Consider the following 13,001-nt stretch of genomic DNA (forward strand, 5'->3'; position numbering starts at 1 on the left):
TATTCCAACAATGGTTTGATTGAGAAGGAGAATTGACCCTCTCACAAGTCTTGCTCCAACTTTTCCTTCGAACATGGTTGCTCCAAGCTTTGTTAGCAGTTGTGACTCAGATGATATCAGTGTGGGTAAGCTATTTGCTGAGAAGAATGAGTTTATATTACAACTACGCAAGGTTGCCTTTCGGGATAAGTTTGATTTCAAGATTGCACGGTCTACTACGACACGTTTCGAGGCTCACTGTAGTTCAGAATCATGTAAATGGCGTATTCGAGCAACTAGATGTTCGAACGAGAAAAATGTTCCTTGGGTGGTGCGGAGAATTGATAATGTACACACTTGTCATAATGAGATATTGGTTGCTGGACGTCATCAAGTCAGGAGCCGGGTTGTCGGTCATATTATCGCAGATAAATATATTCAAGACAAGAGAATTTATACTCCGAATGACATAAGAGCAGATATGCAACAAGAATACGGTGTTCAGTTAACATACCAGCAGGCATATCGGGCGAGAGAAGTTGGTCTTGAAATAGTTCGAGGCAACCCTGCAGAGTCATACAACTTGCTCCCTAAATACTCTCACGTACTAACTGCAGCGAATGAGGGTACAGTCACTCACATCGAGCAGGATGGAGATGGTAATTTTTTGTACTATTTTGTAGCACTCGGATCTTCCATCAAGGGTTTCATGCAGTACATTCAGCCTGTCATTGCTGTAGATGGTACTCATCTCAAGGGGCTATATCGTGGAAGCATGTTCGTGGCAACATGTCTTGATGGTAACAATCAATTGTATCTGTTAGCCATTGGGATCATGGATTCAGAAAACAATGATGCTTGGGAATGGTTTATGATGAAGTTACATGGAGTGATTGGCGATAGATCTGAGTTGGTTATTATATCTGATCGATGCACTGTCATAAAGAGAGCCGTTCTTAAAGTATTTCAGAATGCAACTCATGGAGTTTATTTTTACCATGTGAAAGGTAACATTAAGTCACAATTTAGAATGTCAAAAGCTCTTTGGGATCAATTTGAGCCTGCCTTTATTAATGCAGCAAAAGCATATGGCCACGAGGAATTTAAGAGACAACTTGAAGGGTTGTGGATGATCCACTCAGATGCGGCTGACTACCTAGAAAATAATGTCGGTACGTGTAATTGGGCAAGGTCTCAGTTTGAAGGTAGGAGGTACAGCATACTTACCACCAACATCGCGGAGAGTGTTAATTCTTTCATGAGGGAACCCCGAAAATTTCCTGTTACTCATCTTGTTGATCACTTTAGGAAAACGCTGCAACAATGGTTTTATGATAGAAAAATTATAGCTGAATCAATGAGTACTCGGCTAATAACATGGGCAGATGAAATAGTCACTGAGCGAAGAACTATAGCTAAAAGAATGATAGTTCGGTCGGTGTCTCCGCATCGATTTCAAGTTATAGGTGGTGGGCTTAAGGAAGGTTTGGTTGACTTGCAAAAGAAAACTTGCTCCTGCAGAGTTTTTCAGCTTGATCAGCTTGTATGTTCTCATGCAATTGCGGCGTGTCTAGCAGACCGGGTGGATTATATTAATCTTTGCTCGGACTTTTACACTACAGAATGGTTGGCGATGGCTTATGCACAACCAGTGGAGTCAGTTGGCGATGTGGCTGATTGGGAAGTTCCAGATGAAATTCAGGAGATGGAAGTATACCCTCCAGTTGAGGCACCACCAGCTGGCCGTCGTAAAGAGCACAAAATACCCTCAGCTGGCGAGGACGTTAACCGGCGGACTGTAAGATGCGGGCGGTGTCATGAACTGGGCCATAATCGCAAGCGGTGTAAGAATCCCATTGCGTCGAATCGAAGTTAGTTGTATTGTTTCAATAATTCGTTGATTATAACTGTTATATTTTTTTAGTGTATTGTACACTTATATGTGAGTGTGATTTTTTTTTAATATTAAAATGTGAGCATTCAATTTATATAAACTTAAGTGCGCAAATTAGAATAAAAATTTAAATTTCAACATTAAAATTACTACAACGGTTTACAATACAATATCGTCATTAAATATGTCAACCGCAATTTTCTTTCTAAAGTACTCGACATGACTAGCGGTAAACTATAATGTAAGCCCGAACATTAAATACATCGTAACCATCAATACAAAAACACCGCAGTCGCCAGTTCCGCGCTCTTGTTGTGGCGCACTCTTAACAACGAGAACTTTCCAGGGGTCGGCACTCCGCAACTCAGGTCGGATGTTGTAGAACCCAACATATTCCAACCATCGAGGGAAGATAACTTCAAGTGGCTTGAATTTCAACCTGTATGTTTTGTCGTCGCGGCATGTGAGTAATGAGTCATAAATCCAGACTTTGTTTTTCCGAAAGTCTACTCGTGCCAGTACCCAATGCTCGCCGTCCAAGTTAACAGGGATGAGTAACTGTATATAACAATTCAAAAACATCTTCGTTATATATGAAATTGAAAAACAACTAAGAAAATACTCGTGAACTTGTATATGAAATGCAATAAACTACATACCATATCGACATCCGTCATCGATTTGGACATTGTGTGCTATCGCCCACAGAGATAGCTATTCAAGCGGTCGTTGAATTCTAATGAATCGACCGCACAATGCCCATTGTTCCATAACTGAGTCAAGAATACATAATACATAGATAACAAAAAAAATGCATTAATTAACAAAACTTAAAGGCGATAATTAAAAAAAACATAAATAGTATTTATGTTCGTTATGTTGGCACGTTACCCAAAAAAATGTGTCGGTATGTGTGACACGTTGAAGTAAGACATTCGGATACTGCCGTTGTTTCTCGCTAATCAAGCGAAAATACTCGTGAATATGCTGTAGAAAAACATAAACATTACAATTTAAAAGAAAATATTTATATACAAATCCACATTACTCAAAGCACTTCGAAACTATAATTACCTCATCGCCTAGCCATCTCATCGAAGTTAAACCCAAAAGTATTTCAAAGAATGACCGCGAGTGCCGGACTCTCCGAACCACTGTCATATCACCAGTGAACCATCGATCAAACTCAGAAAACATACTAGAGTCCTTCAATCCTCTCAGTGGATTTATATCCACAGTCGTACTCATGTCAATCGCATGCTCCAAGATTTAGGGTCGAGGCAAAGGCCGGACGTTCTGTCTTCGCCTGACTGGAGGAATCATGTAAGGACTGTTATAAACATACGACGGTATGTACGCACGGCCGAACTTACTAACGCCGGGAGGCACCTCAGAGAACACCTACACGCTCTCCCCACTAACATCCCCGTAGAAACTATACAATGACGTGGGCGTAGACAAATTTTCATTGCCCATGTTAGTATACACTCCATAGTCATCCGGGGCCTGTCCATTCGCCAAGAAGAACATATTAAACAACTATCAAATTAAAAGTTAAACGAACATAATTATTAAATAAAAATTTGCTCACCGCATATGAGCGTGCAGTGGGAGAATCCTTATTTGGACGTTTAGAAAATGTGTCGATGAAGCCAACAACAGTTTCTTTAAAATCTTTTAATTCTGACTTTATTTCGTACACGTTACGATCAATCTTATCCAGCCGTCGTCGTATGTAATCATTAAACTGCTTTGTCCTCAACTATTACAAAAGAATAAACAGAAAACTTTAGAATAACAATAAAAAATTAATAATTTATAAAGGAAAAATATCGTATATTATTTATAACCTCAGAATCCCGTGCGTCATCAGAGTTGTCTGTTTGCTGCTGGTGGTCATCAACAGGCACCTCATCCTCATAAGTGTCATGACGCTGCTCTGGTATTGGGTTTGGCAACATGTCTTGATCGTCATGCTCGTCTGATTGCCTTGTAACCGACGTCATCGCATTGATTAAGGGTTGGTGCTGTATAAAGTATCATTTAAAATTAGTAAATGAAAAGTCATTAATTTCGATTAAAAAATTTTTAGTACTTAAAGTATACCAACCTTAAGAACCTAGCCTGGAATGCTTGGCAAGTAATCCTTCACAGAGAGCCAATATTTTCTGCTACTCTCCTTTGAATTTGGCTTAAGAGTTTGTAAAACGTCCCCCTGCCATAAATAAAATTGAAAATTTTAAGTAAGTATACATAACTTAAATTTAGTAAAATTAAAAAAATAAGTAATACATATTACTTACAAGACGAGATTCGTCGTTGAAGAACGAATAAACCTCTGCAAAATTGATTCTCGAAGACGCCATGGGCTTCAATTGCAAAATGCGGGGAATCTTATTCTTCGTTTTGACGACCCATATTGATGGCAACCCTCCGATTGCTTCGTAAATCCAAGCCTACAACAACCAAATTAAAAAATATATAAAACAACATATCAAATATTTAATACTATAAAACTTATTAATAAACATAAACAAAAACGCACCTGAACCCCAGAAGTAAAACCGTAAAGATTGTATTTTTCAATGTTATGATCTGGATTTTTCAACCGAGTCTTCTTAAATTTCTCGTCTTTCTCGAACAGTGCATTGTCAAAACTCTCGTAAATCATTTCCCACGACAACAGATCCCATGAACGCTTTCGGAAGTACTGTATATCATCAACTTGGTCAAGCCAATCGAAATTGATTTGACAGTGATTTTTTCTTGCATTTAGTACTCGGTCCGCAAAATAAAACAGCGCAATCTTTAATGCGTCCATATCGTCCATATCGTCCATTTCCTCGAATTTCAACTCCTTAAATATTGCATCGAATTCCTTCACATTAATCTTACGATGCACACCACCAAAATACGTATTCCGTAGCCTCTGCTCCATTTCATCATTTTTTTGATTGGTATCAACACCAAATGAAAGTCCAGTAACCAAGCACCATTCGACAATTGACAAGCGAATCAAATGCTCACCAATTTGAAACCATAACTGATCCTCACGGCTATCTTCTTCATGGGCCACTTGCCTCAGTAAAAGATTGTGCAAAATTACCCCACTAAATGGAAAACTTCGACACTCCAAGAAATGCCCAAATATATCATTTTTGAACATAGTCAACTGCCGCTTTGTTAATTTTTCCTCGATGGCTTTTATGACCGAAGATAACTTACACATGCTCGAAATTCGACCAGGAAAGTGATCGGCATAACTAAAATACATTTTGCCTACTTCAATATCCGGTGATTCTGATTTCGCCATGTATCTGTAATATTTATAAAATTATTACATTACGTTTATAGAAAAAAAAATGACTCGTTAAAAAAAAAAGACACTATAATTTTTGGTGCGACAGCGCGCGTTCTTGCACCAAAAAATTGGTGCGACAGCAAGCCTATCGCATCAGATTTGGTGCGACAGTGGGGCACGCATGGGCGCGCGCTGCTGCCCAACGATGGGTGCGCGCGCGCGCCCTGCCCCCCTCCCTCTCCACCCCCAAAATTAAGCCACAACAAAATCGAAAAACAATACTCCTAAACACCACCAACCACCAGAAACACCACCACCATTATTCTCAAACTATAACTATTATTATTCTAAAATCTCATTTTAAATTAATGAAAATAAGAAAAATGACTAACCTAGGTTTTGTTGAAGGTTGTAGATCGGATGCCGGTGAGAGATGGAGCCGCCGCCGACGAGGGTTGATGTCGCCGCCGATGATGGGAGTTGGATCGGTTTGTGAGAGATGAGTGAAAGGGAGTGTTGGGGGAGAGATGAGGGAGGGGTGTTTTGGTCTCAAAAGTTGTTTAATGGCTAATGTTGATAGAAATATTTTTGGGGGGGTTAAGATGAAAAAAATCAAAATTTTTATAGGTATTATTGTAAATTTCCCTGATTGTTTTGAGCGGTATTCCCCCTTTAACCCTAACAGGAAAGACTTATGAATTGCTTTGCTTCGCATATAGATTCATTCCTCAATCTTAACAATCCCAGCTCTCGAAAACCTGAAAATGGCATTCAGAATCCATTTATTCTCCCCCAAAACCCTACTACAATCCCAAAACTTCCAAACCTATCCCAAAAGACCCAAAACCCAAATCCTCTGCGCCTCCAACAACAAGAAGAACAACAAGAAGCGCAGTGATGCAGAGCTGGCATCAGATTTGGCAACAGAAGTGGGAAAAATAAACACCCATTTGGCCCAAAAAGAAGAAGCTATGAAGAAGAGCAAAGAATTGTTATTCACTGAGTTTTGCCAGTACCTGGCTTTGGAACGAGATGAAGCGAAGAAGGAATGGAGGAAGATCGATGAGGATGAGAAGTGGGGTTTGGTTAAAAGGTTTGTTAATGAATGGAGCGACAATTTTCATCCATTGTCAGCTCGGTCTGTAAAGGATATGCTTGAAGAGTATTTGCATGATGAGAGGCAGCCTTCAAGTTCTGGGTTTGTTTTATTTCCTGGTTTAAAGAAAATTATGGGATTTTCACATGACTAAATAGATTGATTGGGTTGATTTTTGGGATGTTTTAGAAATTAGAACAATGAATTTCATGTAATTACAAGTTTATAATTTGTTATGGTGGTGAACAATTTGTATTTTATTTTATTTTTATTTTAACAATCCGTTTTCACAGTAATCTACACACATATATTTCTTTTTCCTTAAGAGTTCATTAAAACTGTGTTATCTAGTTGTCAGTGTAATTAGAATAATAACTTACAATAAATTTGATATTATTACATTGTGAATTTATTATTACTTTTAAGTTTTACATATTTTTTAAATCACCATTTCTTAAGACTATTGTGTACTCGATAACAATGTGCCATCTAAATTATCAGATACATATAAATAGTTAGAAAAATTAGTGGATTCATATAATTACTAAAATTTTATTTTAAAATTTTAAATTAAAATATATTTGCTTATATATTAAAAATTGTATAGATTATCCTAATAATTTTATTTTATAAAAAAAATACAATAATTTTATATTTACTTCAAATTACATTATTTTCCCAAAAATATTCTAACAATTTTAAAATACATCTTTCCAATCTGCTCACTTAAATTGTTTAGGTTATTCGATACCTTTAATTCAAACTGTAAAAGGAATTGGTATTCTCCAATATCTTAAAGTATATGATTAGAGTATTACAATTGATTTTAGTACGTTGACAAAACCAAAATAAAAAAAAAAAAAAATCTACAAGTCATTATCTAATTTTAGAATGCTATTTTTTTTCATTTCTAACCATTGCTTGTATCAATCCATTCACTTAAATAACATGTGAGCGTTAATTAATATGCAAGTGTGAAACAACTTACAAATAGCATGCCCAAATTCCTTTGCATGCAAATTATGTTAGCATTCAAATGACATGTCACACCCCTTGCACAAAAATATTATTGTGCTTCCGATAAAGAGAACATCTTTGAAGAGACCTGATATTTGATTAATATCACCAGGGAGTGTAAAAAGAATCACAGCATTTTGATTCGGCCCTAAGCTAGAATAATAACTATATTGCAAGAAATTACTATAACAGAAAAACCAGCTCGTTATATCTAATACAATTAGTCCTAAACTGAAGCATGGATTATAAAGAATTTCTATATACATGTAATCCACAAATGCAAAATGCCCTTGTGATCGTTACCACCATAATTCAATTAAAAAAGAGAGATTATCTAAGGAATGTCAGAAATATAGCTGCCTGCACTGTGCAACCGAGGCATCGGCTGGACAATAAGGGCACTTGAATGATCTTGTGCTACTTTTTGACAGCTTCATTATCGATTGTTTGCAGAGAACATGCAGACATGGCATCAGCATTGGTGGATTCTCCTCACTTGCTTGCTCTCTACTCACTGGACAAACAAATATCGAGTGGAACTGAAATTCCTTCCCTAGCTCCAGTGGCACCGGGAGCTGTTTCATTGCCTGCCACTCCTGCTTCTTGGCAGCCATTACATTTGCCAGCTTCAAGAGTGTGGGCAGTCCTTCCACTCCGGCTGCTATGGCAACAGTTAATGGACTCTGGTAGGACTGTCCCAAGAGACTGCAGAATTGCCGGGTCAGCTCCTCAGTCATGTTGTCCCAATGAGCAGGAATCAGTAACTCAGCATAAGGGGATTTTTCAAGTTTTCCAGCCCACAAGAGAGAACCCATAAGCTTCTGGATCTCATCCAAGTGGATGGAAGCAAAAGGTGCAAGGTGAGTTCTAGCATAAACGAGTGCATCAGCACGACCTTTCTTTTGCAAGATCTCCACAAACTGTAGACGGTGCAGCTTCAGCTCCAGACTTGTAGAATTTTGCTTGAGAGCTTCACGGTTGGCAGAGATCCACTTAAGTGCAGGCTCGATGTTCTTAATCCTCACGGCCTCAAGTATCTGATACATCTCCAAGAACTGAGATCCTAGGGCAGATGCCTCTGGTTCTCCAGCCTCATTTACTAGGCAATCTCCTAAATCAAACAAGCCTTGCCTGTAAAGGTGACTTGCAATGATCTGATTCAGTATATGGTGGTCGAAATCAACATTTCTATATGCCTTGGATATGTCAGGATTAAATACTTTCTCAAGCAGTTTCAAGTACTTGCTGAGATTTGAGTTTAATTCCTTCTGCGGACCTTCTAATTGGCTTTGCAGACCAATTGCATTCAGCTTGACTTTTAGCTCTGCAAGGATGGATTTCAGATCAATAGGGAAGCTGGTGTCATCAACCGACTGGATTTTTGTTAATGTCTGCTCAATTTCAAGTCCCACTTGATCAATTACTTCTTGGGATTTAGAGCAAGACAACTTTTGCTTCTTGGTGACACGATCAAATGCATCCTTTACAGTACTTAGCTCCATTTCTTATAAAAAATGAGAAGTTCCTGCAGAATGAAGAGGCATCATAATATGAGCCATGCCATGCATTATTCAAAATACACAGAAACACATGGCTATTATGTCAAGAATGTGAGAACCAAAGAGGATAAGAAAAGCACACTTCAAAATTACAATAAGCATGGTATAATTATCTATAATAAATAAATAACAAAATCACATCTTCACTGGATATCTATCTTTTTCACAAGGTTGGGCTCATCTCAAGCTTTCTCGAGATCAGCGCTAAACTATTAAACACTTCTTCAAGTTATTGAGACCAAAACTATTGAATCTCACGGACAGTCTCATACAAACTCAACATTTGAATCTCTTTCACTAACAAACATGCAATAGATTTGGATATGATCAGTCCAAAAGAATTAAACTAGGGGGAGATACAGTGTCATACATGATCCTCCTATTTAGTCTGACTGTAATAAAATATAACGAGAATAAAACATATCTCAACAATACCTATCATGCTTGCTACAAAAAAACAGCTATTGAAAAATAAATTCCTGCAAGGTAAATTGATGAACACGTTTTCCCTTGCTACTACTTACAACACCAAGTAATCTAAAAGTTGATGAGTCATCTGAGTCCTTTCAGAATTCTCTCTGCAGCCTAACCAAGTGTCATTAATAGGCCACGTCGTACACAGATGACAAGGCATCAAGTTTCAAACACATAATACAAGCATCTACTCCATTACAAATTTACAATCCTATGTAAAAAAAAATAAAAAAAAAGTCCACATTTCAACATAATGCTTCTGATAGCATCCAATAAAATAACCATTAATGAATGGCTGTAGTTCCCTGAGTCCCCAGAATCTTAAAACCTACCAAAAGAAACTGTAAGGTTCTCAACCATATATTTAGGCAATTTCTGTTCATCAAAATACCTCCTCCCAATTTTACTCAGAACCCTAGTACAACAAATAAATTCATCGAGAACCAGCATTTCTGATAAGACCCTTTTTTTTTCCAGGCATTCCATCAGCAGAAACTAAATCCCCTCCCGACCAAAGTTGGTTGGGGTTCAAACCAAGACTTCTCGTACCACCACAATAGAATTTAATGGTTGAACGAACTAGCACCCGCAATTAGAAATCCAATAAAACACAAATGATAACAAAAAGTCCATAAATTGAAAAATCAGTTTAATCCTAAACTAAATCATTGCTACAATGTATCAATAAAAAGCCTGAAAAATCCTAAACCAACAAAAATTTAAACCCTGCAATATTGCAAGCACCAAGCAACGAACTATAACGAAATCAAAATTCATTAAAATAGCAAAAAGAAATATAATAAAAAGATAAAGAATTGCAATATCCATGCGATATAAGCTGTTTTTAATGCCAAAAATAAACACAAAACCTAAAACTCAATTTTTTTTTAATTAATTTCCTAAACTATAACACAGAATAAATAACAGAGAACATAAAATTATAAAATTACAAGATGCAATAAGGTAAGAGACTGAGAATTATATTAATTGAAATTCGCAAAGAATTCGTACCGATTTTAGCAGATCGAGATTGGAGCAAGAGTGAGGGAGAAGAATGTTAAGCGGGCGAGAGCTCGGGGAGACGAAAGGCTTCGTACGACACAAACACACATGTCACTTTTGTTATTTAATTGCCCCTCAAGTAGTTTCAAGTAGTCAGATATTTGTGCGAAAAATCATGTCGTACAAATTATGCAAATAGTACGATATGTCATCTATATGATAAATTTATGTACGATAAATCATACAGTGCTTTTTCGGGAATAAATTTTGTACGAGCTGTCATATATATTCCAAATATCTAAATTTTAAGTCATACACATTATTCAGATATTTACGACATGTCATCCGTATTCTCATCCAAGTCCAACCACATGTACTTGAACAAGTCCAAAGCTCAAGAACAGAAGTCTCGCAAAGCACAAATGGGCTTCAACGTTCTGAAAACGTCACCTGTCTCTTGTTCTTCCAGAACCTTCTCCTCAGTCCTCTCTAATCTTAATTTTATCCACTCTCCGACAACTACCAGACTTTTTACAAACCGCTTGAATTCTTTGGCTCCTTCTTTGCTTAAGCTTAAGCCTCTCACTGTCACTGGCACTGGCTGCATTTCATCATCTGGGTTCTATAGGTCGCTGCGTTTTGAGCAGAATAAGCGTAGCTTTCGTGGTGGGGTTGTTCTAGCCGTGGCTTCCGGGCCTGCGTCGGTCAATAAATCGGAGGAGGAGTGGCGCGCTATTCTCTCACCGGAGCAGTTTCGGATTTTGCGCCAAAAGGCCACTGAGTATGTGATTTTTCTTTGGAAATCGGAAATATGAATTTTCTATTTTGAGATGAAAACGGAAATGAATGCTTAAATGATTAAAGATTGGCTGGTACTGGTGAAGGATTTAGCTTGTACTCGAATGGCTTAGCTTTGTTGCATTGGTGTGGTGTGTGAACAAAAAACATGAACAAGAAGCTTAAAAATTTAAGAAACAAGAGAAGCGTTGTGTGAGAAAGTATCTTTGACTGTTTCACATTTTAGATTCAGCTGAAATTTGACCGTTTTGATTATATTTATCAACGTGCTTTACTTTTCTGGAGTTATACAAATCTTCCTTTGCCAGTCTCTTGCGTTCAAAGTTAAGATATTAACATGTATCTGAGTAATTTGGAAGTAGAACAAAGACGTCCTTTCCTTATCTAGGAATATTTATTGGGTATCCCTATGTCAACAAGCTTTTAGCTTTGACTTTTGATATGCGATTGGAAATTTGAAACTCAAACCTTTAGTTGATTATGGGTTTTGCAAACTTGTGATGTTTGTGTAGGTTTTTATATTCCATTTCAGTCAAGCCTATTCCGTAAATTTCCATAATAAGTGGTTTGATTACTTGTAACATAAGGGGGTGATGTGGTGGAGGCATATGCTGTGAGAAGTGAAGCCGTGGAAGTACGAAAGTTGTGTCCATAGTCAGACTAGAAAAAACAGAATACTAAAATGTGGGCTACAGACTACAGTTGCGTGATCTAGTATAAATGGTTATTTTTCTATATTTACAGCAGAAACAGTCATTAATTTGCCAAAACATTACAGGATGGCAAAATGGAGTAATCAGTTAATTAAACAGCGTGCACATTAATTAACTGATTGTTGATATTATTTCTGGGTGGCGTTTGATTGCAGAAGCATACTTTGATTAAGGATGAGGGTGTTTTAGCTGTATTAGTAGATGGGGAGGAGTTGTGTTTGAAATCTAAATATTTCTTTTCTTTTTACCTTTTTTTTTTTTGGTTCTCACATACCAAGTCTGAGGACTAGAGAAATATTGTTTTGCTAATGTATCAACCATCTGCTTCCGTTACAAACTAACTCTAGTTTCGAAGATGGAATGCGAATGCTTATCCTTATCTGAGAATCTAATATTAAAAGCTGCAAAGTTGTTTATTACATTCTTTTAGATGGAGTATTGACGTTGTTTTGGGTCCTTCACAGGTACCCAGACACAGGAGAATATGACAAGCATTTTGAAGAGGGTATCTATAACTGTTCTGCTTGTGGGACTCCACTTTATAAGTCCACAACCAAATTTAACTCTGGTTGCGGCTGGCCAGCTTTTTATGAGGGTCTCCCTGGAGCCATAAATTGCAGTGTAAGCTGCCTCAACTCTTAATCTTTCTCTAATATCCATATTAGTTCGTCTTTAACAACATTGTATCATTTTATCAGCCGGACCCAGATGGTCTGAGGATTGAAATTACTTGCGCAGCATGTGGTGGCCATCTAGGCCATGTTTTCAAAGGTGAAGGGTTTCCCACACCCACAGATGAACGGCATTGCGTGAATAGTATATCCCTCAAGTTTGTTCCAGCTAATTCTGGTTCTTCTATGTGAAGTAAAATTACAATTGTTATTTCAAGAACATCGATTCTGTGTAAAATGTGGTAACCCAGTGATGTAACTCAAATAAAGTTGTGATGCTAGCTCATAGCACTGAGAACTTCTTTCTATACTTTCGGCAAATGTGTTCATTCTCTGTTTCTGCTAATAAAAAATCCTGCGATACTGGCTCGCAATTATATATTTACCATACAGTGTATTAAGGTGCTTGTAGGTTTGTTTTCACTTACCGTCAATGTGTATACTACCTATTCCGGAACAAAACAGAAAAAATATCGTTGATTCAGTGTGTTTATATT

At 37.4% G+C, this 13,001-nt stretch overlaps 4 protein-coding genes across 5 annotated transcripts; 3 read left to right on the forward strand and 1 right to left on the reverse strand.

Moving 5' to 3' along the window:
* Window positions 1-73: 73 nt before the first annotated feature.
* On the forward strand, window positions 74-1,855 carry LOC112096124. The gene has a single exon (XM_024179042.1). The coding sequence runs from the start codon at window positions 74-76 to the stop codon at window positions 1,853-1,855; it is 1,782 nt and encodes a 593-aa protein (XP_024034810.1).
* A 3,995-nt stretch (window positions 1,856-5,850) lies between these two features.
* On the forward strand, window positions 5,851-6,528 carry LOC18034372. Its single transcript, XM_024179375.1, has one exon. It carries the CDS (start codon window positions 5,939-5,941, stop codon window positions 6,422-6,424), a length of 486 nt encoding a protein of 161 aa, XP_024035143.1. The 5' UTR covers window positions 5,851-5,938; the 3' UTR covers window positions 6,425-6,528.
* An 835-nt stretch (window positions 6,529-7,363) lies between these two features.
* LOC18035554 (protein RMD5 homolog) lies at window positions 7,364-10,457 on the reverse strand. Of its 2 annotated transcripts, none has more exons than XM_024179611.1 (2): window positions 10,332-10,457; window positions 7,364-8,881 (listed from the first exon to the last, which is right to left on the reverse strand). In XM_024179611.1, exon 2 carries the CDS (start codon window positions 8,787-8,789, stop codon window positions 7,632-7,634), a length of 1,158 nt encoding a protein of 385 aa, XP_024035379.1. In that variant the 5' UTR covers window positions 8,790-8,881; window positions 10,332-10,457; the 3' UTR covers window positions 7,364-7,631. The 2 variants fall into 2 exon arrangements, with proteins under 2 accessions (XP_024035379.1, XP_006422667.1); XM_006422604.2 differs by having other exon boundaries at window positions 7,365-8,812.
* A 200-nt stretch (window positions 10,458-10,657) lies between these two features.
* LOC18033805 (peptide methionine sulfoxide reductase B5) lies at window positions 10,658-12,901 on the forward strand. The gene is made up of 3 exons (XM_006422605.2): window positions 10,658-11,103; window positions 12,298-12,454; window positions 12,532-12,901. The coding sequence occupies exons 1-3, from the start codon at window positions 10,661-10,663 to the stop codon at window positions 12,694-12,696; spliced, it is 765 nt and encodes a 254-aa protein (XP_006422668.2). The 5' UTR covers window positions 10,658-10,660; the 3' UTR covers window positions 12,697-12,901.
* Window positions 12,902-13,001: the final 100 nt, after the last annotated feature.

The sequence above is a fragment of the Citrus clementina genome, unplaced genomic scaffold, assembly GCF_000493195.1.
Source record: "Citrus clementina cultivar Clemenules unplaced genomic scaffold, Citrus_clementina_v1.0 scaffold_8, whole genome shotgun sequence".
In the NCBI taxonomy this organism is placed as follows: Eukaryota; Viridiplantae; Streptophyta; class Magnoliopsida; order Sapindales; family Rutaceae; genus Citrus; species Citrus x clementina.